The sequence below is a fragment of the Ostrea edulis genome, chromosome 7 (genome assembly GCF_947568905.1).
Source record: "Ostrea edulis chromosome 7, xbOstEdul1.1, whole genome shotgun sequence".
Classification (NCBI taxonomy): domain Eukaryota; kingdom Metazoa; phylum Mollusca; class Bivalvia; order Ostreida; family Ostreidae; genus Ostrea; species Ostrea edulis.
The window spans coordinates 21,239,252-21,265,200 of NC_079170.1; the positions used below are offsets into that span (position 1 = coordinate 21,239,252).

The window sequence follows — 25,949 nt, forward strand, 5'->3', positions numbered from 1 at the left end:
ATAATAGGGTGTTTTCAATTACACGATTAAAAGAGAACATTGATTGAATTATTGTGAGCAGATTATAGATACGTATAATTCGATTTGAGATACAGTTAGCATAATGAATTAATGATATCAGCAATCTCATTATTATTTAATGTACATTAATATGGACGAGCGAATTTACAGTTTGTCAATGTACTATGCATGCACTTGTAGTTATCCTATTATGAAAGTTTGGTTCAACATGAAATTAGGAATCTTAACAGTACGAAAGACATGTCCCTGAGAGCAAGATGGCTCAGAATGGTGTGACCGACTGTCAATTTCTTTTTGAAAATATGATTGTGAAGGTAATTGTGTCTGTTTACTATAAATATCAATGAGTACTCTGAAAACCTAAAGTGGTCGTGATGACAAGATGATTAGTCATTTGACAGTGTCTTGGTAGTCAAACCGTGTATTGACAACCTATATCGCCAGTCTGACTATGTAGCACATCATCAGGATTAGGCCACTATTAACAAATTGTTTGTTGGGCGTTTGCCTACCCTACCCCTTTGATGATGGGTAGGTACGTAGGCTTTTGGGGGGGGGGGGGGGGTCAGGAATTTTTTTCCCGTGCATTAAATATTATTCTCCCACATACGTCAGTGCTGCTGGAATTTTTTGTACATCGTCTACATATATCTGTACATTTTGTTTGCTATATTATATCTCTTCATTAGCTAAGTTCTTTGTCATTTATTAAATATGATTTTAAATGTACATATGTGCCAGCCTTATCATATTCAGCTCTATCATATTTATATATCTGCTTTTGTATATAACATCACTATTCATCAGTACACCACTTTGCACCACTTTATAAATAAGAATTAGTTTTGCTTTGCACTTTTGTGTTGTTCTGTGTATGCACCCTTTAGTTCTTAGTCATCCTCTGCTTTATGTTAGTAGGCATGCAGTGTTATATATTCCATTGAACATGTCCGACACATGGAACTAGTGTGACAACTGTTTTATGTAATTTCTAAATGAAATATATAAGTACTGCGCAGTAACATAAAAGCATGATGAGTGGATTTTATTTCAAAGTTTGTCTTGGGTATAAAATGTAAAGTAGCAGTCTAAAACATTGAAAACAATATGAATTTTGTATCTTTTTTCAAATTCTAAGAAAAGCTTTGAAATAAATGTTAGATGCATTTCTGCATGAACTATTAACCAGGCACTGCAAGCATTGTGTAACCTGGGGGTTCCAACTAGCAAAGAATCTGTTATAATGGCTTGGTTTGAGAAAATAAATTTATCAGATATGTACTTCGACATGTGCTCTATGTTGTGTCTACGTTCATCAGCCGCAGTTGAATCCGTGTCAAACTCAAGCAGTCTATTGGCTTTGCTTCGTTCCTTTGAGTTTCTAAACTCTATATTTACGCATAAAGTTGCGTACGATTTTGTCCTCTTCAGGTCGGACATTTTGAAACAAACCATCAAGGAAGCGCTTGAAGCGAAGCAAGGTGACTGTCAAGCGCTTTACTGACTCGGACGGCTAAAATCCGACTCGAACTCGGTTCTGTTCCGCACCAGACAATAACCAAAAAAAGAAAAAAACCCATCGCTGTTGGACCAATAATTTGTTTGGAGTCGGCGACCTTTTGAGAGGGTCGGTCGGCTAACGCCCAACAAACAATTTTTTAATAGTGGCCTTAAATTATTCGGCGGGAAAAATAGCGTCATGCAGCAGCCATATTTCCTTGGAACAGCAGGCGGTGAGAGTAAGCATTATGTTATTTGTTAGTCTTATATAAATACATGCACATTCTTAAAGAAAGATGCTGAAAAGTAGTTTTACATGATAAATTACTTTTTTTAAGTATTCAGAAGTTCCCTTGTTAAGAACAAGTTCAAGATTTTATGCCTTCAAATTTTGCAGAGAAGTTTGCAAACACTAGGGTTATACTGGATGCCACCGAAATACCAGTTGAGAAGCGGTCTGACATCAATGCTCAGTCTATCACTTGGTCAAATTATAAACATAGAAATACTATAAAGGCAATGATTGGAGTGACTCCCAGAGGGGCTGTGGCATATGTTTCCGATGCTGATGGTGGGTCTGCAAGTGATAGAATGATTATTGAAAGATCTGATTTATTGAAAGATGATATGTTTGAGAAAGGCGACAGCATCATGGCTGATCGAGGCATCATGGTGCAAGATCTCTTTGCTTTGCTAACAAGGATGTTCAAGTAAATACTCCAACATTTTTGAAAGGTAAATCCCAACTTAAGGTCCATGAAGTAGTACATGATTGACGTGTAGCTCCAAAACGCATACATGTAGAAAGGGTCATTGGTCTGGCAAAACGTTTTAAAATTCTAAAGAATGAACTTAGTCACAGCAAAATTCAGCTTGGATCCCGAATCATTTATATCTGCTTTGTGCTAAGCAATTTTAGAAGGTCTATTGTATATAAATTTGCATAGGTTGTGATGATATTAAAGAAACTAGATGATCATGTGCGGTTTTAAACAGATTTTCTCAATTCATATCTTTTCTTGTGAATTAATCACATTTTATGATGACCACTCCTCAACAATTGGTTTTATTGAAACCATACATATATGAATAATATAATCTTTTCTGAAAGCAAAAGTGGTTTACAGAACAGCCTTGATATTCTCGGTAAGGCCACTGATAAAATGTGTTGTGTTTCCGCTAACCCGACCGACCCTAAATTATAGCCCCGACCCTACAATTTTTTTTCAATATTTAAAAAAAAAAAATCGTCATTTTCCCGGAAAAAATATATCCCCGGTTCTTGGTTTTCGTTTTATTAGACATTGAGATGAAGTCATTCAAACGCTTTAATGATATACAAAATTGCATGGTATTGTGTCAAGCGTTTAAACAACATTGATAATGTTTCTAACTAACAGCATGGATGATGGTTGACCCAGTGGCTAGTACCTCCATGCGTGCTCAGCAACGGTGATTTAACAATTGAAGTTAATAGACAGTCGAGAGACTCTGCCAAGTGTCATGTTTTCATAGAAGACTTTCTTTTGTTAAAATTGCCAACTCCTATGTTGTTTTTAGACGGTGACTATTTATGGCCATGCACTGTCTTATGCTATCGTTTCAGCGGGCATTACTGTGTATACACGGGGACCCTAGATTTATATGGAGGTCATGATGCAGAGTGACAGACATGAATGTCCAGTCTGTCAAATTTGTATGCACATCATTGGTTTCTGCTGCAGTTCTAACTGAAAACACTATGAAAAAGGCCTCAAATAAAGCAGTGAGCGCATCCGAGTTCTTGATGGCTGATGAGAGCCGAGAGGAAAAAAAGATGTGCAGATTGTTTTTAAAATAAAAATTTATGTCCGGTAAAAAGTTTTAGCTGGAAGAGAGTTGGATTCCATTAGGATAAGTGGGATCTGCCCAGACTGTCTTCCTACCCTTGATCCAGTTAGATTGTGAAAATACATTCAGAAATGTATTAATAAACTTAAAATATGTTAATGATGTTGATATTTTGGTGATGACAGAGCTCCAGATAATATTTTTTACCACAAAGAGTATTTACCCCCTGATTTTCAAATCAATGAGTATTTTGCTTTTCAGAAAAAGTCAAACGAGTATTCTGTTACTTTACTGATTATCTGCTGTTTGCCACTAATACAGAATTTCATCACTTAGTCTAAATATAATCAGATATTATATGACTGAGTGTCTGGTATATTAAAATTTAATACCTCAACAATAAATTTCAAAATCTAAATGACAATGAAGACATTATAAATTAAACTGTTATAACCGAGAAACTAAAAGCATTTTAAACCAAACAATATCAGTTTCAAAGTCTAAAGTTTTTATGACTTTCTATACCAAATTTTAAAATTCAGACGAACCTAATACTGCCCATATATATTTTTGCACTTTGTTTTCACCGCAAATTACTGTCGGATTCCTCTTACCTTGTACCGTTAACCAAGAATTGGTTTTATTCCATCTGTGTAAAACGAGTGCATGTGTGACGGAAGTCGGTAAATAAATGCGTGACTCCCATTCTTGCAAATACTTTCAAATAGTTAGCGAGACAATGCTGCAGGAGCGACATTTCAGTAAAAACTTAGAAAGTTTAAACAAAAGAAATATATATCGTTTGTCCGATACCATTTTCTGTGCCACCAATCAATCGTTTATGATATAAGTTTTCATCTGCTTTCGATCGCACCCTACCTGTTTATTTAAGAAAGAAGTATAACAATTAGGCTTATACAGTTGTGTATTGAGTTACCTCTATGCATTACTTTACGAGTGTAAAGCGTATTTACATTAGCGAATGCGTAATTGTACGCCTGCTTTTAAACTTTAATGCGTATTTGGTAAAATTTAATGAGATTTACGCTGATACGCACCTTATCTGGAGCTCTGTGATTTAATATATTTTTTTTAAAACCATCACATTATTTTCCTGTCAAACATATCCAATAGAAGTATTCCTATGACAACCACTTTAAATGTAGAAACAATATATCTGGTACTTGTAGAGCATAGTGGCATGGAGGAGTTAACTTTTGTGTTTTATGCTAGATATGTTTCATTGAAACATATAGTTTCTCATAAAACATCTGGAAATAATCCTCATCCAATAAAGGGTGAAATGTTATGATTGAAAGTTTACTTGCAATGCAATTTAAGCAAAATTTTATTTTGAAAGTATAAAATTCAATAGAACATTTAACTTTTGCAGTAATTAGGGCTATACGGACCGTGGATATCGGCCTGGATAGCTCAGTGGTTAGAGCACCTGACTAGAAATGCAGGGGTCCAGCCAAAGATTTTCTCCTTCCCATACTACATTTGGTGCCGTTGACCACCCCTGGTGGTGCAGGTTGGCCTGTCAGGGGCGAAAAGAACCTGGGTTGATATTGAAAGACAATTATAATTGATCTTAAGGAGGGGGGAATGTAGAAATTCTAGATATCGGCCTGGATAGCTCAGTGGTTAGAGCACCTGCCTAGTAATGCAGGGGTCCCGGGTTCGATTCCCGGTCCAGCCAAAGATTTTCTCCTCCTTCCTATACAACACTTGTTAGAGTTTACAATGTTTTTGTATACTTTGAAAAAATAAAATTAAAAAAAAAAAATTATTTCCTACCTACCTACCCTATTTTTTTCTGGAACGTTAGCGGAAACTCAACAATTTTTATCGTTGGCCTAACTATTGTTCAAACTGGAAACTGCAAGTCAATGTAGATAAATCTAAAGTTTTGATATTTAACTCAAATGACAAACCTCAAGGGAATGAATTTACTATTAATGGCAATACAATACAAAGTGTACCAAAATACTGCTATTTAGGTGTTGTGATGAAATGTAAAGGAAGGTTTAACTTAGCAACAGCTGTGCTTATTGAAAAAGCCAGAAAAGCATGTTTTAAAATGAAAAGAATTATTGGTATTGTAAGCTCCCCAAGGATGGCGAGATAGATGTGGGGACTACAAAATAGTAGAACTCAAATTCAGGTCAGGTACTAAGTACCGTGGCTCTCAGGTACTGTTAATGAACTCTCCAACCAAAGGAGTTTCTGGTTTGATATAATATGACTATAGGTGAAGGTAATCAATGTTTTAATTCAATACATGTGATTTCATTCAATTGACAGGTGATAACACAAATAGCGAAATACTCATATGGTGTAAGACGTCTGCCGTACAGGTTTAAGTGCAAAAAGGGAAATTACTGGTTAAAGGAATATTTGTTGATATAAAGTAAAACAAGTGTCCAGTGTGTTGGGAGATAAATGTCTTATCAAACCTCTAACCTAATCTTGAAATCTGGATCGTATCCGAGGAGAGAAGTTTAAATGTTGCCGTCAATACAACTTGCAATTATCTGAAATCTATGTCGCTTGCGCTGTATATATAGGTTTCTGAAATATAACACGTGATGGGGCTTAACCAATGGAATTACCGTACGGAGACGTCCAACCAATCACGGCACTGTACTGTACCGTACAGACATAATATTGTCAAACAGTGTCAAACAAAGCTGCCGTACAAAATGATAAAGAACGTGAAAAGGTGTTATAAAATCAGAATTGGTGATGGATTTAAACTAGGAGATAATTCTGGAAGTAGTCATGCACTGTAAGTAAACATTTATGACTGTAAACATTCGCATTACTTTAAACAAAATATCAATCGTCGAGCAGACGATGTTGTCGCCGTACAAATGAGCAACTGTATTCTATTACAATTTCAGGTAAGATTTTCCGCTAAAAACATCAATAAAATAAATGTACTCAACAACTTTGTAATATTTACAAACGATTTACATAGCAATATAACCGTAAAATGAAACACGTTCTTAAAAACGAAACAGTGCATACATGTAAACACATGGGAGAAAGATGGCGGACATTACGTATACAAGGTGCTGTCCCAATAAACTTCACGCAGGAATAAATATTTCAGGGCATCTTCCCACTTACAAAAACGATGCTTAAAATACCTGTAATGTACACTAAAGTGAAAGGTATGTATTTTAACCTACATGAAATAGATTAAGTACAAATATAGAACAACATGCTTTGTGATGCTACGGAGACACGAACGTGTATTTCTGAAATATGTAGCAACCATTATTATATTTATATAAAATTAACCCACAATTATTCCCAATTGATTCACAACATTGAAAAACTGAAATTTAACTGCCAGGTCCTTACAGTATTGATAACCCATGTAAACTTTTAGAAAAAAAAACTTTTTGATGCTATTGTACTTCCAGTTCTTTATTGTAGTGAAATATGAGGAGTGGATCTCTCATCCAAAGATATTTCAAATCTAGAAAATTTTCACTTAAAATTTATTAAAGATATCCTTGGAGTGCACTGTAAAACATCCAATACTTGTTGTCTAGCAGAACTTGATAGACTACCACTTTGGTCCAAAATTTCATTCTCAAGTATTAAATATTGGAATCATCTGATAACGTCTGTCTTCTGATTCTTTGGCTTTTAAATTTTACCAATCCACAAGTAATTACAACACTTGGACAAGGAAAATATTTTCTATTCTAGATAATCTGGGATTTTCAAACATTACAAAATATAAAGAATCATTGACCAGTGCACCCAGGAGCAATCATCAACAATCTTTGGTTAAAAAGAACTTAAATTTTATAAAAATTTATACACAAGAAAAAGAAGTCCATATGTTGATTTACTCAGAAAAAGATCTGAGAGATCCTCTCCTAGTAGAATTAGATTAAGTGCACATAAACTTGCAATAGAAAGTGGTAGATATAATTCCACAACAATAAATGAAAGATGTTGTAATGCTTGCAATACTGGTGTGATCGAAGATGAAAGTCATTTTCTTTTTCAATGTAAATCTTATTCTAAGCTAAGAAACACCTACCTTAGAAACATTTATAATATAACACAGAAAAATATTACTCTGGACAATGAAAGATACATGTTACAAATGTATTTTAACAGTGATATACATAAAGTCTTAAAAATTACTGTGAAATTTATTAGAGACTGTTTTGAATACAGAAGTCAATATTACTTTCAACTACATAAAAATTATGTAAACATTATGCATTGATGTTCAATGGGCCTTTGCCAATTATTGTAATTGTGTTTGTGCCAATAAATATTTGTATTTGTATGAAGGTAGTGACACTAGCATTTATTTATCTAAATGCAAGGTGAAGATAACGAACAGTGATCAATCTCATAACTCCTACAAGCAATACAAAACAGATAGTTGGGCAAACACGGACCCCTGGACACACCAGAGGTGGGATTAGGTGCGTAGGAGGAGTAAGCATCCCCTGTTGACCGGTCACACCTGCCGTGAGCCCCATATCCTGATCAGGTAAACGGAGTTATCCGCAGTCAAAATCAGTGTGCCAAGAACAGCTTAACAATCGGTATGAAACACGTCAGACAACATTTGACCCAATGCGAGGTCATATTGACGAACTAGATCGTTATAACGACCATAGAATTTGCGAAATGCTGACTTCAATCGAGACTGTTGAAATAATTCAATTTATAATTCATATAAGATATGCTTGTTAGCATTGTAAGATATTCACCATAATAAAATTCCTCTCTATTCTGATATTTACTCAATTTGAAAATACTGATCCAAGCTGTTGCCTCAGTTAATATTTTTAAATTTAGAAAATATTACACCATATTCACATCATGAAAAGTCCAAAATTTCAGATTACATGTAATCAAAACTAAATTTCAAACATATTGGGGGCAATTTTATTCAGGCAATCTGAAGTGTTCCCTGCAATACTTCATAACATATAGTCCGTTTTATGGAAATACATTGTTTCGTTTGTAGCATACATTTAAGTAGTACAGAAGGAGGTGGTTTCAAAGTAAGGCCAATTCAACCTAATTAGTAGATTATCATCTGGGGTCACAAAAACAAAATGGGGCGAGTGGGAGGATTTTATTTTTTAATTCTTATTTCCCGAGAATTTTTTTTTTAATGTAAACAGACATCACACAAAGTTTTAATCAAGTAAGGAATTCAACGGTTCCTTGGTGTGGAATATATATATATATATATATATAACCAACATTCTGTGACTTTAATCATTCACTCATGTCACTGGGAAGCAAGTTTGTTTGAAATCATAATTTTGGCGTGAAAAAAAAATCGAGATGAGTCCTTTTTTGAGGGACGGTCGGGGATGATAATCTATCAATTAATTTTAATTGGCCTAATTTGCAGTCATTTATAAATTTGAGGCAATGAAAGGTCTGTAATGTTTTTTAGCTCATACGTGTGGTGTATATTGAGAGTGAAATAAAGCATTAGCTTTATCACACGCCCGTTTGATAAAGCACTTCCGGTCCGAAGTACTTTTGACACTGTCCCCGCTTGGATGACATATTTTCTGTGTTTATGCATATCCATGCAAGAAAAAAAGCGTAAAACGTATTATTCTGTATTTATTTAGAATTTCTTTTACAGCAAAATTAAAATGATGTTGCCCCCACTGACATATAGGGCCTAATGGAAGTTACCGGCCACAAAAATGCCAACTCGGTCTGTAACTACTCAAAAAATTACGATCAGAAAACAAAAGTATGTTCACACTATTATCATCGACAAGGAATCGACGGCCTACTGGACAAGCCTAATCGAAAGTACCTTGATATGCTGCGATACCAAGTATTCAAAAGCACAGTCTCTTTTTTCTGGAGCATATTAAATGTAACAAATCTCAATAGCTTTACTTACTAGGCTAGGTCTATTTAAAGTGTCTCGGGATTTCCTCTCGCCCTCAAATCCAAAGAAACTACGTAAATAAAATCCAATGCACAAACACTTCTACTTTTCATTGTAAACTGTTGAACATTCTAATAACGCTGCATTAAAATATTACTTTCATTGATCGTTGTTAGCCTACACATGTTTATTTCAAAACGACGCCGACATCAAACTTTTATCAGAAGGTCAGGCCTACGTCAAAAAATAAATACTCGGTCAATAGTTATTACTTTGTTGGAATGGCAAAACCATTATTAATTATAAACTATAATCCCTTCTAAAACAATTTTCTTTCATGGTTTCTTTTATAAAAATGACCTTTTGTACTGTATATTAATGGTTTATAAGCGCCCTAATTTTTCCCGCGTAAGGTAGACAGATTAAGCACGACGTCTGAGCCACGGATTCAAAACAAATTCAATCAGCTGTTTCTACCATACTGGGGATCATCTCAAAATTAAGTGAAAAGAAGACGTATAAGATAAATAGAACATCTATAGTTGCGTATTTTGATATCTGGTTTATCCAACTCGTTGATATGGTGTATTTATTCGCTCGGCAAGCCTCGTGAATAAATACATATCAAAACACGCAATATAGATATCCTCTATGTATAAAACGACTCCAGTTTTGGTATATGGCACATTTCACAGTATTCTCTGTTGATTTCAATAATTTCTACAAATAGTGATTTTAGTGTATACACAATAAAATAACAAAATTGTCTGCCACTTATATACAGTTGTCCCTGAATTTGATCATAGTAATTGGAAGATATTTTCAGCTTGACTTCCCCATCCACTACCTCTAAATAAGTGAAATATTCCATTGTGTTTGTGTTGATTTCTTGTTTCCGCCCTTTATAAGGACATTTCACCTCTATTATATATTTATCATCTATAACCCCATCTGGTGTTGTACCTAGAAATGGCATTTTTGAACAAATGAATAAACCATTCTTATGAACTCTTATGTTGTGGTTATCTTCAAATCTTTTGATAGCTTTTTTTTCCATATGATTTTCCGTGAGTGACTGCAGGGGCGGTGAGGCTCTTGATATGTATCAGTGATTTGCAAAGCTTCTGTCTGTCACGTCTGTCTGTCATTCTTGAAATCTGCCCAAAATTTGATGCTGTGACTCTCCACATTCTCTCTGCAAACCATCTCTTACTTGTAGATTGTCCCCTTGTTTCTTTTTCAATACGTGCCACCTCTGATTCAGTTACCTGTGAAATGAAAGGGGAATAAAATCTAGAAAAGACTTTAATCATAAATCGTCATAATAATTATATATGACTGATCGTAGTTGATAGGTTATACATGAAGCTATTTTTTTTTATATAATTGATGTCATATACTTATATAGTTTTATACAGTTCTGCGGCAAACAAATATTCATTTAGCCATAAAGTCCCATCTCCAAATTATTTTATGATTTTGAAAGTACCTGTAATGCTTTATCCACCCAGTATTCTGTGAAAGGCAGTGGTAAGTAGTGGTGGTCATGAATTGGAGACTGAAAATAAATAAGTAAAATTTTATTATATTGTATGAAAACTGTACACATTATATATACACATTATTTCAAAAATGAGATTAAGACTAGATAAACATGAAATGTAGAAAATGTAGGCAGTTAGGTTTAATATTGGTCATATGCGAAGGTCAACAAAAACATGCAAAACCCAATGTGATATATTAAGTAATGGCAAAGTGAAATAAAAAAGTCAAGGTCACAAATTTTGTGAGAAAGAAGAAAGATTTTATTTTATAAGGAATGTAATTTTATATATGAAGCCCCATCACTTGGCATTCAAAAGACAAACTGACCAAAAAGCTAAATGTCCTGATGTATAATTAATTACATTCAAGGTCACACTCCATGGTGAATCTAAATTAAATAAGTATTGACTTTTCAAAATTTGTAAGTCACCTTCAAATCTGCTCTCTCATAAAGATAACGAAATGCAATGTCTTCAGAAGTATTTAATGTATAGTTGATTAATAGGTTTCTTACCCGATCTTGCATGCCCTCTACATGCCTAAACTTTTCTGGTCGTCGGTCATCCAAATGAACCGCTGATTTTCTCTTCCCAATTGTAATTTTTTCAACTTTGACTGGAGATCCTGAATGCATGAAAAAGAACATGAATTTGTTAATTGTACATCCCAATTTTATATAATGACACATTGTATATATCAACACAGATGTAAGATTACTCAAATTTGAATTTTCTACTTTTATGTAATTATATGCTGTTGTCCATGCATATTTTTATATTCCAACCTTTATGGGATGCCTTTGGCTTGTTGAACATCATCAAATTTTCTGTACACGATTTCTGCACCGCCACTTCACCATTCTCAATAAAAATTTCAAGCATTATCATGCTTGCATGTACCATTTGGGCCTTTCCCTGCAGGGCATTCACAGTGCGAGTTTAGCACATCTCCAGATTCTTTCTCAAGCCTTAGTTTATAGCTGTATGTGACCTGTAATATCCTTTCAAATTAGACAGTGATTTCTTTGAAATATTCAGTGATTTGGTCCTTCCTTACCCTTAAAGTTTTGCCCCAGAAATTGTTATGCTTAAATAAACATCATTTTATATACCCGGTACATCACAGGCACTTGTGTCTGTAAATAACTTACGACCTCTGTATACTAGTAGATATTTCCAAATAAATATACCGGAGTATATAAATGAATAGTCATCAGTATGATACTAAAAACATGTACGTGTATGTGTAGTTTGGTCGTTTGAAAAATATATACATGTATATTTCAAACCAAATCACTGAATCAATCTACTAAAATATTCTTGATTAAAGCAAAAACTTGATAAAGGTACGTGTATTATTTATTTATTTAATCCAAGTGATTGATGAGAAAATCGCGGTTTGTCACTAAGGTCACCGAAACTGGTCAGTTGATGATAATATGTTGGAAAAGTTTAGTTTTTATATTGTACCTTTTTATTAACTTGCCGCTGAAGTAAAGAACTCATTGTATCGCCAGTAACTGATGCAAATCAATCCTCTTGATTTTTGATGATTTCTATGTGACGAAATGTACGATTAAGGACAATTATTTTGAGTTGGAAATGTGTCAGATTGACTACTGCTTATAATGTCAATATGACAATAATGGTGGTCAAAAATAACCCAACCGGCATTAGTCATACTTACTATTCTTCAAAGTCAATAATCCCGTGGGAATTCGGGTTAGAATAGGTTCTCAGTACCCCTTGCTTGTCGTAAGAGGCGACTAAATGGGGCGGTCCTTCGGATGAGACCGCAAAAACCGAGGCCCCGTGTCACAGCAGGTGTGGCACGATAAAGATCCCTCCCTGCTCAAAGGCCGAAGCGCCGAGCATAAGCCTAAATTTTGCAGCCCTTCACCGGCATTGGTGACTGTCTCCATTTGAATGAAAGATTCTCGAGAGGGACGTTAAACAATATTTAATCAATCAATCAGAGTCAATATGACCACCTATATCAGTCAGTGTATTGTCAAAATGACATTTCGTCAGGAATGCGCTGTATTTTATATATATATATATAAAATGCACGTATGCATCTAGGTAAATGTAGGGCATTTGTTTATTTTCATGACTGGGAATTCCGACCGATAATAAAGTAGAATGTAATTATGAAAATTAAATTTCACTTAATTTTTTGAAAATGCACGAGCTTCATGAAAAGTATACCGGAGTAAAGCATTGCACGTATTTTCAAAAATGAAATTTATTTTTTGAAAATGAAGAGGTCGTATTACAAAAGTAACAATTTAAGAAAGCTCTCCACGAAGCGGGACGTTCCGTCAAAACATACATTTCCAAAAACCCAGCAACTACATGTAACATGAACCCAGATCTCTATAAAGATCCCCAACTTCTCTTACATGATAAAGGCCACCAATTAATCCCCATTCGAGTCCCAAAAAATTTCATTACGATGTCTTTGATCTTTTGCACATGGAAACCATGCAAGGCATGTGTGCTGTTTTTCAAGCTTCCATGAAAGTTAGAAGATAAGTATAAATCTTATGCATAAAAACCAAGGAGTTGGGATATTTCACTGCCAAACTTCACACCCATACAATAAAATCGGCTTTACAATGCTACAATAAAGACCGTACTGACAGCTTACCGATGGTTATGTAGTCTTCCCTTCTTTAAAATCTCATAAACAGCCTTTAATCCTTTCTAAGCATTTCTCTTAATAGTGCTTACAAAACCACCGTTTCTATTGAAAATTACACCTAAATACAAAAATCCATCAACTACCTCTACATCATGGGAATCCTATTTGAAGATATAATTTGGTAGCCTTTCTTTTGAAAATACAAATACTTTTGTCTTTTCGGCATTTACCTTTAGTTTCCATATTTACAATACTCACTAAAAATATTTGGAACTGTTTGTAATCCATCTTGAGCCTCCGAAATCAACACTGCATCATCCTCGTATAACAGAATAAAAAGTTTGAAATAAATGCCCAGTGTAGCCCTAACATAATTACTTAAATTTTCTAAACCTGTGATATTGTTCATTATGAAAAATTCCTCCACATCATTAAAATACAATAAAAATTAGAATGGTGATAAGTTCTCGCCTTGACAAAGACCGTTATTACACATAAAGTAATTTGAAAATTTATTATCATGGACAATTTGTGATTTAATGCCTTGATATATTATGGATTAAGGTGTACAATTTACCTGTAATATCATTCATTAGCATCTTATGTCACAGGCCATCTATCCAAACCTTATCAAAAACTTTCTCAAAATGAACGAAAGCACAAAAAGTGCTTACCTCAGCAATCACTTGACATTACACTAATTACATGTACACGTGTTTCAGCGGTGTGATACGAGGTTATATCATTGAGTTAATTGATTTCATTGATTTAAATTTAGCTGCATGCAAATCCACCTCATTTGCACTTCACAATTATCATGCAGTTTGATTGTTTTAAAATAGAGGATGTGAGCACATCCCCTAAATTTTTAATGAGTTGGTACATGTATGAACTACACGATAGGTACAATGTAGAACAGAGAAAACGTCTCTGTCCCCCTGAGGATATACCAGTAATTTAAAAGCTTTTGCTTTATGGGTTGTATTTTGTGATAAAAACCAGCGGTATACCCTGGGTTATTTTGGGGTTTTTTTTCTTCATTTTTGTTATTGTTGTTTTTATTTACACCTGATTTCAATTCAGTTATGTATGCCATCATTAAAAAAAACAACAACAAGGGAACTGAATTTATCTATTGATTGTCAACGTGTTTGATAAAATGGTTGTTCCAATACTTCTCTATGGATGTGAATTATGGGGTTTTGAAAATTTAGATATCATCGAGACTGCATCTAAAATTTTGTAAACTTATACTGAATTTTAAGACAACTACCCCGAATTATTTAATTCAAGGTGAACTTACTAGATATCCATTGTGTATACATGTCAAAATTAGAATTATTAAATTCTGGGTAAAATTATTGAATGGTAAAGACACAAAGTTGTCTACTATTTTGAACAGATTTTTATATAACTCAACAACAGAAAATGTTGATTTTAAATGGGTCAGATGTATATGTATGCAGAAAGTTTAAAAGAATGGGGTTTAAATTATATCTGGATTTTACAATTTGTAGAAAATGAAGAATGGCTGATTAGTGTTATTAAACAATTAACTCTGAATGATCAATTTCAACAGAAATGAGTTTCTGAATGTAATACATCAGGAAAAGGTGTACTTCATAATTTATTTACAAATAGTATTGAAACGTCCGAAAGTTATCTCGAAGCCAATGTACCAAGAAATATTATTCTTACATTTAGCAAGATTTAGAACAAGTAATCACAGATTACATATTGAGACAGGCAGATGGAGTGGTGTGCCCAGAAACCAGAGAATTTGTACTTTACATGAAAACGAGGTTGGGGATGAGTTTCATTAAAACATGACTCGTTCAGCTCTTAGTGATAGTAGAAAATTTTATTTACCTTCTGAATATACAAACCAAATGTCAAAAAATTCTCAAACTAAATTGTTTTCATGTAAAATGTTATCTATTATGAGTAATCATTCCAAATTCTTAAATATAATTCATAAGAGAGTTACCCTTCCAGTTTAAAGAAAATATAAACTGTACACTCTTTCATGCATTGCATCAACTGAATTCTTTGTTTAACATTGTGGGTACTTGGATATCTTCCCTGTGTTGTTTTGTGCAATATGGGAGTAAATATTGAAGTGAATTGAATTGAATAAAGTACCACTTGCATGTTTTGATTGATTTCATTATCACTCTATAGCCCCTCTTTAAAAGGTTTATTATGAAATCTTTAAGAATTTATTCAATTCAATCAATTTAAATTTCCTGTGGGGATCCGGGTTAGAATAAGTCCTTAGTAACCCCTTGCTTGTTGTAAGAGCTAGGCGACTAAATGGGACAGTCCTTCAGATGAGACCGCAAAAACCGAGGTACTGTGTCGCAGTAGGTGTGGCACGATGAAGATCGCTCGCTGCTAAATGGCCATAAGCGCCGAGCATAGGCCTAAATTTGACAGCCCTTCACCGGCAATGGTGATGTCTCCATATGAGTGAGATATTCTCGAGAGGGACGCTAAACAATATTGAATCAATCTTTTAATTAATGCTGGAAAAAGACAGAGATTTATATGATATCTTTAAAAATTGGGAGGTAGAAAACCTGAATATTAAGTTTTGTAAACATCTACTGGGTGCCGGTAAAAGAAGTACTAATATTGCAATAATCTCTGAATTGGGTAGATATCCTATGTTCTGCTCTATAATCCAAAGTATTTTACTATATTGGCATAGACTTGAGAATTGCCCAGAATCATCCCTGTTATACAGTGCTTATACAGAGAATATCAATCTGAATTCATATAATATAAATTGTTGGTACAAAAACATTAATTATTTTAAGGAAAAAATGGGCATTTTGGTACCCAATTGTAAAAATCTCAAATTCTCATTTTTCAAAAAAAAATGAAGAATCAGGTACGGAAACAATTTTTACTTTACTGGTCAAAACGACGTGAAGAGGGTCAGAAATCAGGAAAACTAACAACATATTTTTCGTATAAAGAAAACTTTACTATGGAAAGTTATATATTTTTAGAATCCCTAGAATTAAGAAAAACTCTATGTAGATTTCGAATTAGTGCACATGACCTTCGAATTGAAAGAGGAAGATATGAATTTACAAAAACCAATTCTGGCCAGAAGATTTCTTTAGAAAGAAACAAAAGAATATGTGAATTATGTAACCTTAATTGTGTTGAAGATGAATTTCATTTCCTTACTGATTGTCCATTCTATGTTGAAGAGAGAAATATGTTTTTTTAATAATATATACAAGCTCAACAAAGATTTTATCTATCTAACAAATAAGGACAAATTTACTTGGTTGATGATTAATGAAGACAAACCAGTAATTGTCAAATTGAGTGAATATTTAGTGCAAACTTTCAGAAAAAGAAGTGATGCTTTAAAACTGCAAAAATCATTATAGTTTATTATTCATGTATTGGTATAATACTGATACTGTCCATCTACTTGTGTATATACATGATTAGCAATTCATATATGTATGTACTTGTTTCCCCAACATGCTGCATCCACAAGCAGTTTGCAGTCTATGTAACCTATAGTTAATGTTGTAAACTTTCTTTCTTTTTTGAATTTCCTTCTTTATAAAATGTCTTACTGTTATATGCCCTCTGGGCCCAAAATTGGAATAAACTTATCTTATCTTATCTTATCATACACTTATATATGTGCATTAGCGCAAAATAAAGGTGGAGGGCTTAATAAATAAACATGTTAAGGAGGACAGGAGACTAATTCATGGATGTTAGAAATAAATACACATAGTTTTTGAACTCTCTAAATTTCAATGTATTTGGTACATGACAATATCTAAGAGCCAAAAATTCTTTTCGTTAAGTGGATAGGGATTTACATTCTAAGATAAAGTGGTATTTCTTGTTTTCTTTAATAGATACGAATTTGGTTTTTAATTGGTTTTGGTTTTTATTTCGCTATTTCATTAAATTGCCTTCATTATATTTTCTTTAATAATTTCGTTTTGAATTGTATTTCGCTTTCTATTGAGTAATTATTTCCTTTTTTTATTTAGTAATTTCAAATGCTTCTCGACCAATCAGTATAGACTGAATTACATGAAACCTACTTAATTTCGTTTTTTGGGAGTTGAACTATGTTCAATCTCCCTGGGTCATCACGCACTTTTCTACGCAGTAATTTGTATTGATTTGTATAGTGGTCGTCAGCGGGGGTTCTGTGTCAGCTGATTTACTCCTAGGTAAATCAACATAAACTTTTATAAACATCCGCCATTAAATAATCCATGTAACTTTTCTGAATTAATCTAATTTTGATAATTGACATGTAAATAAATGCAATGATATTGTATTCAAATCAATTTGAATACAAGATTTCGATCAAATTGATACTGATATACATAGAAAAATAAAAGATAAGGTTGAAAATTGTCGTTTGTAGCGCAGCGTCACCTATAAACATTGATAGGGAAACGAACGACAACTGCACACAAGCCCTATTGACACCGTGGCGCGAAATATCGAATATGGTGCGAAACCTCAGAAAATTTACAAGAAATAACTCTACAACATTGTGTATGTGTATATATTTGGTGGTTTTTAATGTGATATAAAAAATGCTTGATGTTACATGTAGATTGAATTAAAACACGTCATTCCCAGTCAACAACTTTCGATTGGGATCGGAATACGAAATAAAATTTCTTATATCCGGTGGCAAAGTGAAACTGCTTCATGCTTCAAGTTATTGAATTACGTAGTAATTGCACGTTACACATTAGAGAACTGTTCCTTTTAATAAAGAAAGTCACAAAATAGATACAAAATGAGTGTACCTTATTCATTACTGTTACCGAGCTTTCGTCGACTACAATATCGAAATGCCGTGTTTCGCTGCGCTTGATGACGGTAAGGTCCACATTTTCTACGTGAGTAGTGTGATATTTGTTTATGAATTTTTTGCGCATACATGGTATGTCTCGGCTAGGAATAATGGAAACTTTCTCACCTATGTATGTAAAGACATATTAATCTCTATTTTTAAAAATGTAGAACACTTTTATCAAATGACAATGTTTGAAAACGCTTAGAGCCCCGATGTCAGAATTTCCTTTTCCAAGACATCAATATGTCAAATTCATTATCCTTTTTGAATAGTATGTACCATATTTTGTACCAGTTATCCATTTTGAATCCCCTATTACAATGGGATTTTGCTGCACTCTGTAATGTTTGAGTGGATGTCATGAGTGCGTGTCAAACAGAAATTTTAAGAGCATGGCCGGGATAAGGTGCTGCCATGTATTACTTCACTATCAAAGTTTAACCCAGTTGCCACAATGTTGAATTTATGCTGCAAAAAGGATTGGAAATTGCTCTGGTCAAAACACATTGTTTATTTGTCTACAGATGAAAGAGACATGAGGATTCTCCCTCACAAACTGGGGAAAAAAATAGTTATGGATCTTGTACATGTATAGTTTATTAATCACTATAGATTTCCAGCATCACAAGTCTGATTCCACTATATGCTTTCCATACTGTCAGGTTCATTCACCCCCTGTTTGAGCCACAGTATAATATCCCAAATACCTTGGCAATAAATAACATTATTTGACTAGTGTTTCATTTTTAGCGGAGTTGCGATGAAGTCGAATTCGGCTTATGATCTGATGAAGTGCCTTTGGGCGGGCAGGCGGGCACGCATCAACATTTCATTTCCGCACCATAGCTCTTGAGCAAATTATAGGATCTCATTCAAACTTAGATGGACTGTCACCCTCAGTAAGATGAGGAAGCCTATCGATTCTGGGGTCACTAGGTCAAAGGTCAAGGTCACTGGCTATAAATAGACTGAAATTTGGAGAAAATTTTGTTTTCCGCACCATAGCTCTTGAACGAATTATAGGATCTCAATCAAACTTAGATCGATTAAGTAAGACAAGAAGCCTATCGATTCCGGGGTCACAAGGTCAAAGTCACAGTGGCTAGAAATAGACTGAAATTTGGAGAAAATTTTGTTTTCTGCACTATAATTTTTTAACAAATTGTAGGATCTCAATTAAACTTAGATGGATTATCGCCCTTGATGAGACAAAGAAGCCTATTGATTTTGGTCAAGGGTTAAAGGTCAAGGTCACAAAGGATTTAAGTCGGCTGAAATTTATGTACGCAAAATTTTGCTCCCTGCTTGATAATTCTTGAAAACTTTTCTGCCGGTTCCCTCTATGCCCATTCCTTGCGCAACTCGGCTTGTGCATTTCCGATGCCCGACAATTTTTAATTTTTTTGCATTTCATTTATTTTGAGTTATTATACAATTATTTACCATTCCATTGATCCTCTACAGGACTGTAATATACTCAGGTGACAGTTTAGCATATTGGACTACCTTTTCAAGTAATGAATCCTTAGAATTAGCTATAACTAGGATTAAACTTGAATGTATATATACAGGGGGAAAACTTCTTCATAACTGTAAGGCATTGATAACCATACTGATTTGAATGTTTGGGTCATAATATGTGGTCACATTTTTCATGAGAATATAAAGGGGTGAAATTCTAGAAAACAACAACACGACTTCAGTTACTCGAGGAGCGTTGTGGCCCATGGGCCTTCCATTATCCATGTTTGCTGTTGTAACGCTTTGAAAAACAACAACAGTTGATTTGTATCTAAAATCATGATAATATTCAGTCATTTATCCCCCTATCCTTCCAGTACTATCTTTTCTAACTGAATTTCCACAATGTTCAACTCCCACGAGTACTTTAAGTACTTTGATTCTTTAATAATTTTCGTAAAAGTATAATTATGTAAACATTTATCCATGTACATACGTTTTCTTTGTTATAATTTTCTATCTTTGTTCTTTATATATATATATATATATATATATATATATATATATATATATATTATCATTTTGATTTTCTTTATGTATTCTAAATATATGTAAATGTTACAACATGAAATCTCCTCAAGGGGGAAATAAAGATTGAATGAACATGAAACCTACTTAATACTGTTCCTATGTTGTTTTGTATATATAAAATTGATAAAACAACAGACTTATTCCACTAATCATTGGGAACATGTGTCCCTCGTTTATTTTTTTTTATCTGACCCACAAAGTGCTGACAGCGGTAAGGCCAATTTGACTTCAATTAGACTGGCCTACATTTTATTTTGCACATTTGTTGGGGATGTTAGGGGAACATTTTCACTGTATTGTGTCAGTGAACTTCCCTCGATGCTTGTCTACATAGAAAAACAAGAGAAAAACTGTTTTAGATTTTTATTTATAAATCATGAACACCTATGGATTTAGTCTACATCTAGGAATAAAACATCAGGAACCTGAGACTGATCAACAATACTAGGTAAAGTGTTTTACAAGAGGCCCATGGATCTTAATGGTCACCTGAGTACGCACATTTTTAATATTTAGAAATCAATGTGTTACCTGTGTGTTTTTTATACTTCTACATTTTTAATACTTCGTACTAGACGATAGATATATTAGCATAACTATCATACACAATTGATAATTTAGAATTCTTTTACAGGTGAGAAAGTTTTATTACATCACAGTAAAATGTGATTTTCTATATCTAAATTCTAAAAGGGTCAAATGATTTTTTACAGCTTCAAAGACAACTCATTGCTCATTGTAGGTAACCATGCATAGTTTACCCGACTGATGTCTAGTAGTAAAGGTGTTCTATAATATAAGTACATATTGCATTTTCAACATACATGTGTGATCAAATAAGCTCCACCCTCGAATCTGAACCCATGTGCTATGAATTACACAGAGTTTCTAAGATATGCATTTTTAATATATGACTTACTTAGCTCCACCCTGGGGCATGCACCCTGAACCCAGGGGTCACAAATTTTACAGTTTTTAGCTCACCTGAACCGAAGGTTCAATTGAGCTTTTCTAATCGCTTTTTGTCCGTCGTCTGTCTGTCTGTTAAACTTTTCACATTTTCGACTTCTTCTCATTAACCACTGGGCCAATTTCAACCAAACATGGCCAAAAGCATCCTTGGGTGAAGGGCTTTCAAGTTTGTTCAAATGAAGGGCCATGTCCCTTTCAAAGGGGAGATAATCACAAAAATGCAAAAATATGGTGGGGTCATTTAAAACTCTTCTTCTCAAGAACCACTGGGCCAAAAGAGCTGAAATTTTCATGAAAGCTTCCTGACATATTGTAGATTCAAGTTTGTTCAAATCATGGCCCCCGGTGGTAGGATGGGGCCACAAGGGGGGATCAAAGTTTTACATACAAATATATAGGAAAAATCTTTAAAAATCTTCTTCTCAAGAACCACTGAGCCAGAAAAGATAATTTTTACATGAAAACTTTCTGACATAGTGTAGATTCAAGTTTGTTCAAATCATGGCCACTGGGGGTAGGATGGGGCCACAAGGGGGGATCAAAGTTTACATACAAATATATAGGGAAAAACTTTAAAAATCTTCTTCTCAAGAACCACTAAGCCAGAAAAGCTGAGATTTACATGAAAGCTTCCTGACATAATGCAGATTCAAGTTTGTTCAAATCATGGGCTCCGGGGGTTGGATGCCCGGGGCCACAAGGGGGATCAATGTTTTACATACAAATATATAGTTAAAATCTTTTTCTCAAGAACCACTAAGCCAGAAAAGCTAAGATTTACATGAAAGCTTCCTGACATAATGCAGATTCAAGTTTGTTCAAATCATGGGCTCCAGGGGTTGGATGGGGCCACAATAGGGGATCAAAGTTTTACATTCAAATATATAGGAAAAATCTTCTTCTCAAGAACTACTGAACCAGAAAAGCTGATTTTTACATGAAAACTTTCTGACATAGTGCAGATTCAAGTTTGTTCAAATCATGGGCCCCGGGGGTAGGATGGGGCCACAAGGGGGATCAAAGTTTTACATACAAATCTATAGGAAAAATCTTTAAAAATCTTCTTCTCAAGAACCACTGAGGCAGAAAAGCTGATTTTTACATGAAAACTTTCTGACATAGTGCAGATTCAAGTTTGTTCAAATCATGGGCCCCTGGAGTTGGAGGGCGCCACAATAGGGGATCAAAGTTTTACATACAAATATATAGGAAAAATCTTTAAAAATCTTCTCAAGAACCAATGAGCCAGAAAAGCTGATTTTTACATGAAAACTTTCTGACATAGTGCAGATTCAAGTTTGTTCAAATCATGGCCCCCGGGGGTAGGATGGGGCCACAAGGGGGATCAAAATTTTACATACAAATATATAGGGAAAAACTTTAAAAATCTTCTCAAGAACCACTAAGCCAGAAAAACTGAGATTTACATGAAAGCTTCCTGACATAATGCAGATTCAAGTTTGTTCAAATCATGGGCTCCGAGGGTAGGATGCCCGGGGCCACAAGGGGGATCAAAGTTTTACAATCAAATATATAGTTAAAATCTTTTTCTCAAGAACCACTAAGCCAGAAAAGCTAAGATTTACATGAAAGCTTCCTGACATAATGCAGATTCAAGTTTGTTCAAATCATGGGCTCCGGGGGTTGGATGGGCCACAATAGGGGATCAAAGTTTTACATACAAATATATAGGAAAAATCTTCTTCTCAAGAACTACTGAGCCAGAAAAAGCTGATTTTTACATGAAAACTTTCTGACATAGTGCAGATTCAAGTTTGTTCAAATCATGGCCCCCGGGGGTAGGATGGGGCCACAAGGGGATCAAAGTTTTACATACAAATATATAAGAAAAATCTTTTAAAATCTTCTTCTCAAGAACCACTGAGCCAGAAAAGCTTATTTTTACATGAAAACTTTCTGACATAGTGCAGATCAGTGCTCGAGCTGGGCTTCGCCATTGGCGAATTTTTTTTTCAAAAATGGCGAAAAAAAAATTAAAGTGGCGAAAATCCCTTTTTGCAATATATTGTATTCTAAAATCTGTCTTGTGTTTTCCTTTGTCAGTGACACATTATCGGCTGTTTGTTTATACAGTCAACGCGTGCGACCGGAAATCTCGCGTCGCTCCAGTGCACACAGAGCCGGTCATGAAGGCCAGATAATACCCTCAGGTAAGGTATGGCTGCAAAATAGTCAGTGATTATGTTATAAAGTACATCAGACAGCTGTGTACCCTGCTGTGGTCAATTGTTTAACAATTAAAGTCTTGTTCATTATCGTGTTATCATCTTCACATTAATGTCAATTCTTAACCACAGAACCGACCGGTAATTAAATTGGCCGTATTATTGTGTATAATGTATATACATCAATTGTTTGTTTTTGCGGCCAAGCTCGTTGATTACAAGATTTTGATTTTGATGGGTTTAATTTTAGTTCGAAAATTTAAAAAACAATGCGGTCGGTCACCATTGATATGGACATAGCAATTTTAATAAATAATTTTCTTTGAAGTTCTGTGCGCACAGTATAAAAATGCTAATTCCATAAGACTATGCACCCCATCCTATTTTGACACTAAACTCGTAGCTTCTGACCCTAGTCAGTCTAAAATTAAAAAAAAATATCTCTTTGGCTTTACAGTCAACCCCACCTGTTCAAACATCTTATTCTGTCCAAATTGCAAAATCTTCCATACCAAAACGGATGGTTGAGATACGACTCTAAATTGGGCTCGATGTTTTATGACATCTGCATTTCAGGCAATGTACACAATGTTTTCACTGAGGGGTGTAGCATCATGAAGTTTATATTTATATAATTTATTATCTGATTTTTGATTTCCATAATAGAATTTATCAAAAACAAATCAACTTTTTAATAATTCAGAAAGAAGTGTTTAGGTATGGTAGCTGTATATGATTAAGTAATGTAACCGATTCAAAATGCTAAAATCAGTGTAATGAATAAAATAATATGATGGAAATAATTGTAAAGCATGAAATTATTTGCGCTGCGCCGCACCCCGAAAAAGTGGAGAAAGGGAATTCTGGTCCAGATTCAAGTTAGTTCAAATCATGGCCCCCGGGGGTAGGATGGGGCCACAAGGGGGATCAAAGTTTTACATACAAATATATAGTTAAAATCTTTTTCTCAATAACCACTGAGTCAGAAAAGCTGATATTTACAAGAAAACTTCCTGACATAGTGCAGATTCAAGTTTGTTCAAATCATGGTCCCATGGGGTAGGATGGGGCCACAAGTGGGGGAGGGGTCAAAGTTCTACATACAAATATAGGAAAAAGCCTTAAAAATCTTCTTCTCAAGAACCATTGGGCCAAAGAAGTTTACATGAAAGCTTTCTGACATAGTGTAGATTCAAGTTTGCAAAGGGTAGTTTGGGCCATAATAGGGACTAAGGTTTTACATGCAAATATATATGGAAAGTCTTCAGATATGGGCCAAGGTGACTCAGGTGAGCGATGTGGCCCATGGGCCTCTTGTTGGTAAAGGGTTCATTATAATCACGGTAACAGTTTGTCTCTCTGATGTCTAGAAGCAAAGATAATTTTCCAAGATACAATGCATTTTCAAAATATAACGAACTTAGCTCCACCCTGGGATATGAACCCCTGAACCCAAGGGGTCAAGCATTTCAGTTTTGGTAAAGGCTCATTGCTTATTTTATAATCATGCCTATAGTTTGATTGCTTGATGTCCAAGAGAAAAGAAGAAGGCTCCAACGAGGCAGGGTCCATTCACAAATAGAGGTTCCGTGTCACAGTAGGTGTGGCATGATAAAGATCCCTCTCTGCTCAAAGGCCATAAGCACCGAGCATAGGCCTAAATTTTGCAGCCCTTCACCGGCAATGTCTCCATATGAGTGAGATATTCTCGAGAGGGACGTTAAACAATATTGAATCAATCTTTTAAATAATTTAATTACTCAGACCATTCACACAATGGTACATGAGGTACATAAATATAAGTTAGTATTTAACAACATTGACAAGGGTACCAGTATATATACACTGTTACTAAATACATTCACATGTATATGTGCATTAGCGCAAAATAAAGGTGGAGGGCATAACAAATAAACATGTTAAGGAGGGCAGGAGACTAATTGTTTAATAACACTAATCAGCCATTCTTCATTTTCTACAAATTGTAAAATCCAGATATAATTTAAACCCCATTCTTTTAAACTTTCTGCATACATGTACATCTGACCCATTTAAAATCAACATTTTCTGTTGTTGAGTTATATAAAAATCTGTTCAAAATAGTAGACAACTTTGTGTCTTTACCATTCAATAATTTTACCCAGAATTTAATAATTCTAATTTTGACATGTATACACAATGGATATCTAGTAAGTTCACCTTGAATTAAATAATTCGGGGTAGTTGTCTTAAAATTCAGTATAAGTTTACAAAATTTTAGATGCAGTCTCGATGATATCTAAATTTTCAAAACCCCATAATTCACATCCATAGAGAAGTATTGGAACAACCATTTTATCAAACACGTTGACAATCAATAGATAAATTCAGTTCCCTTGTTGTTTTTTTTAATGATGGCATACATAACTGAATTGAAATCAGGTGT

The 25,949-nt window shown here is 34.4% G+C and overlaps 1 protein-coding gene and 1 pseudogene across 1 annotated transcript; one reads left to right on the forward strand and one right to left on the reverse strand.

The window, feature by feature from the left end:
• Positions 1-1,720: 1,720 nt before the first annotated feature.
• On the forward strand, positions 1,721-7,609 carry LOC125656634 (uncharacterized; annotated as a pseudogene).
• Positions 7,610-9,008: 1,399 nt separating this feature from the next.
• LOC125656633 (uncharacterized) lies at positions 9,009-11,791 on the reverse strand. The gene is made up of 4 exons (XM_056143653.1): positions 11,592-11,791; positions 11,322-11,431; positions 10,752-10,820; positions 9,009-10,530 (listed from the first exon to the last, which is right to left on the reverse strand). The coding sequence occupies exons 1-4, from the start codon at positions 11,707-11,709 to the stop codon at positions 10,291-10,293; spliced, it is 537 nt and encodes a 178-aa protein (XP_055999628.1). The 5' UTR covers positions 11,710-11,791; the 3' UTR covers positions 9,009-10,290.
• Positions 11,792-25,949: the final 14,158 nt, after the last annotated feature.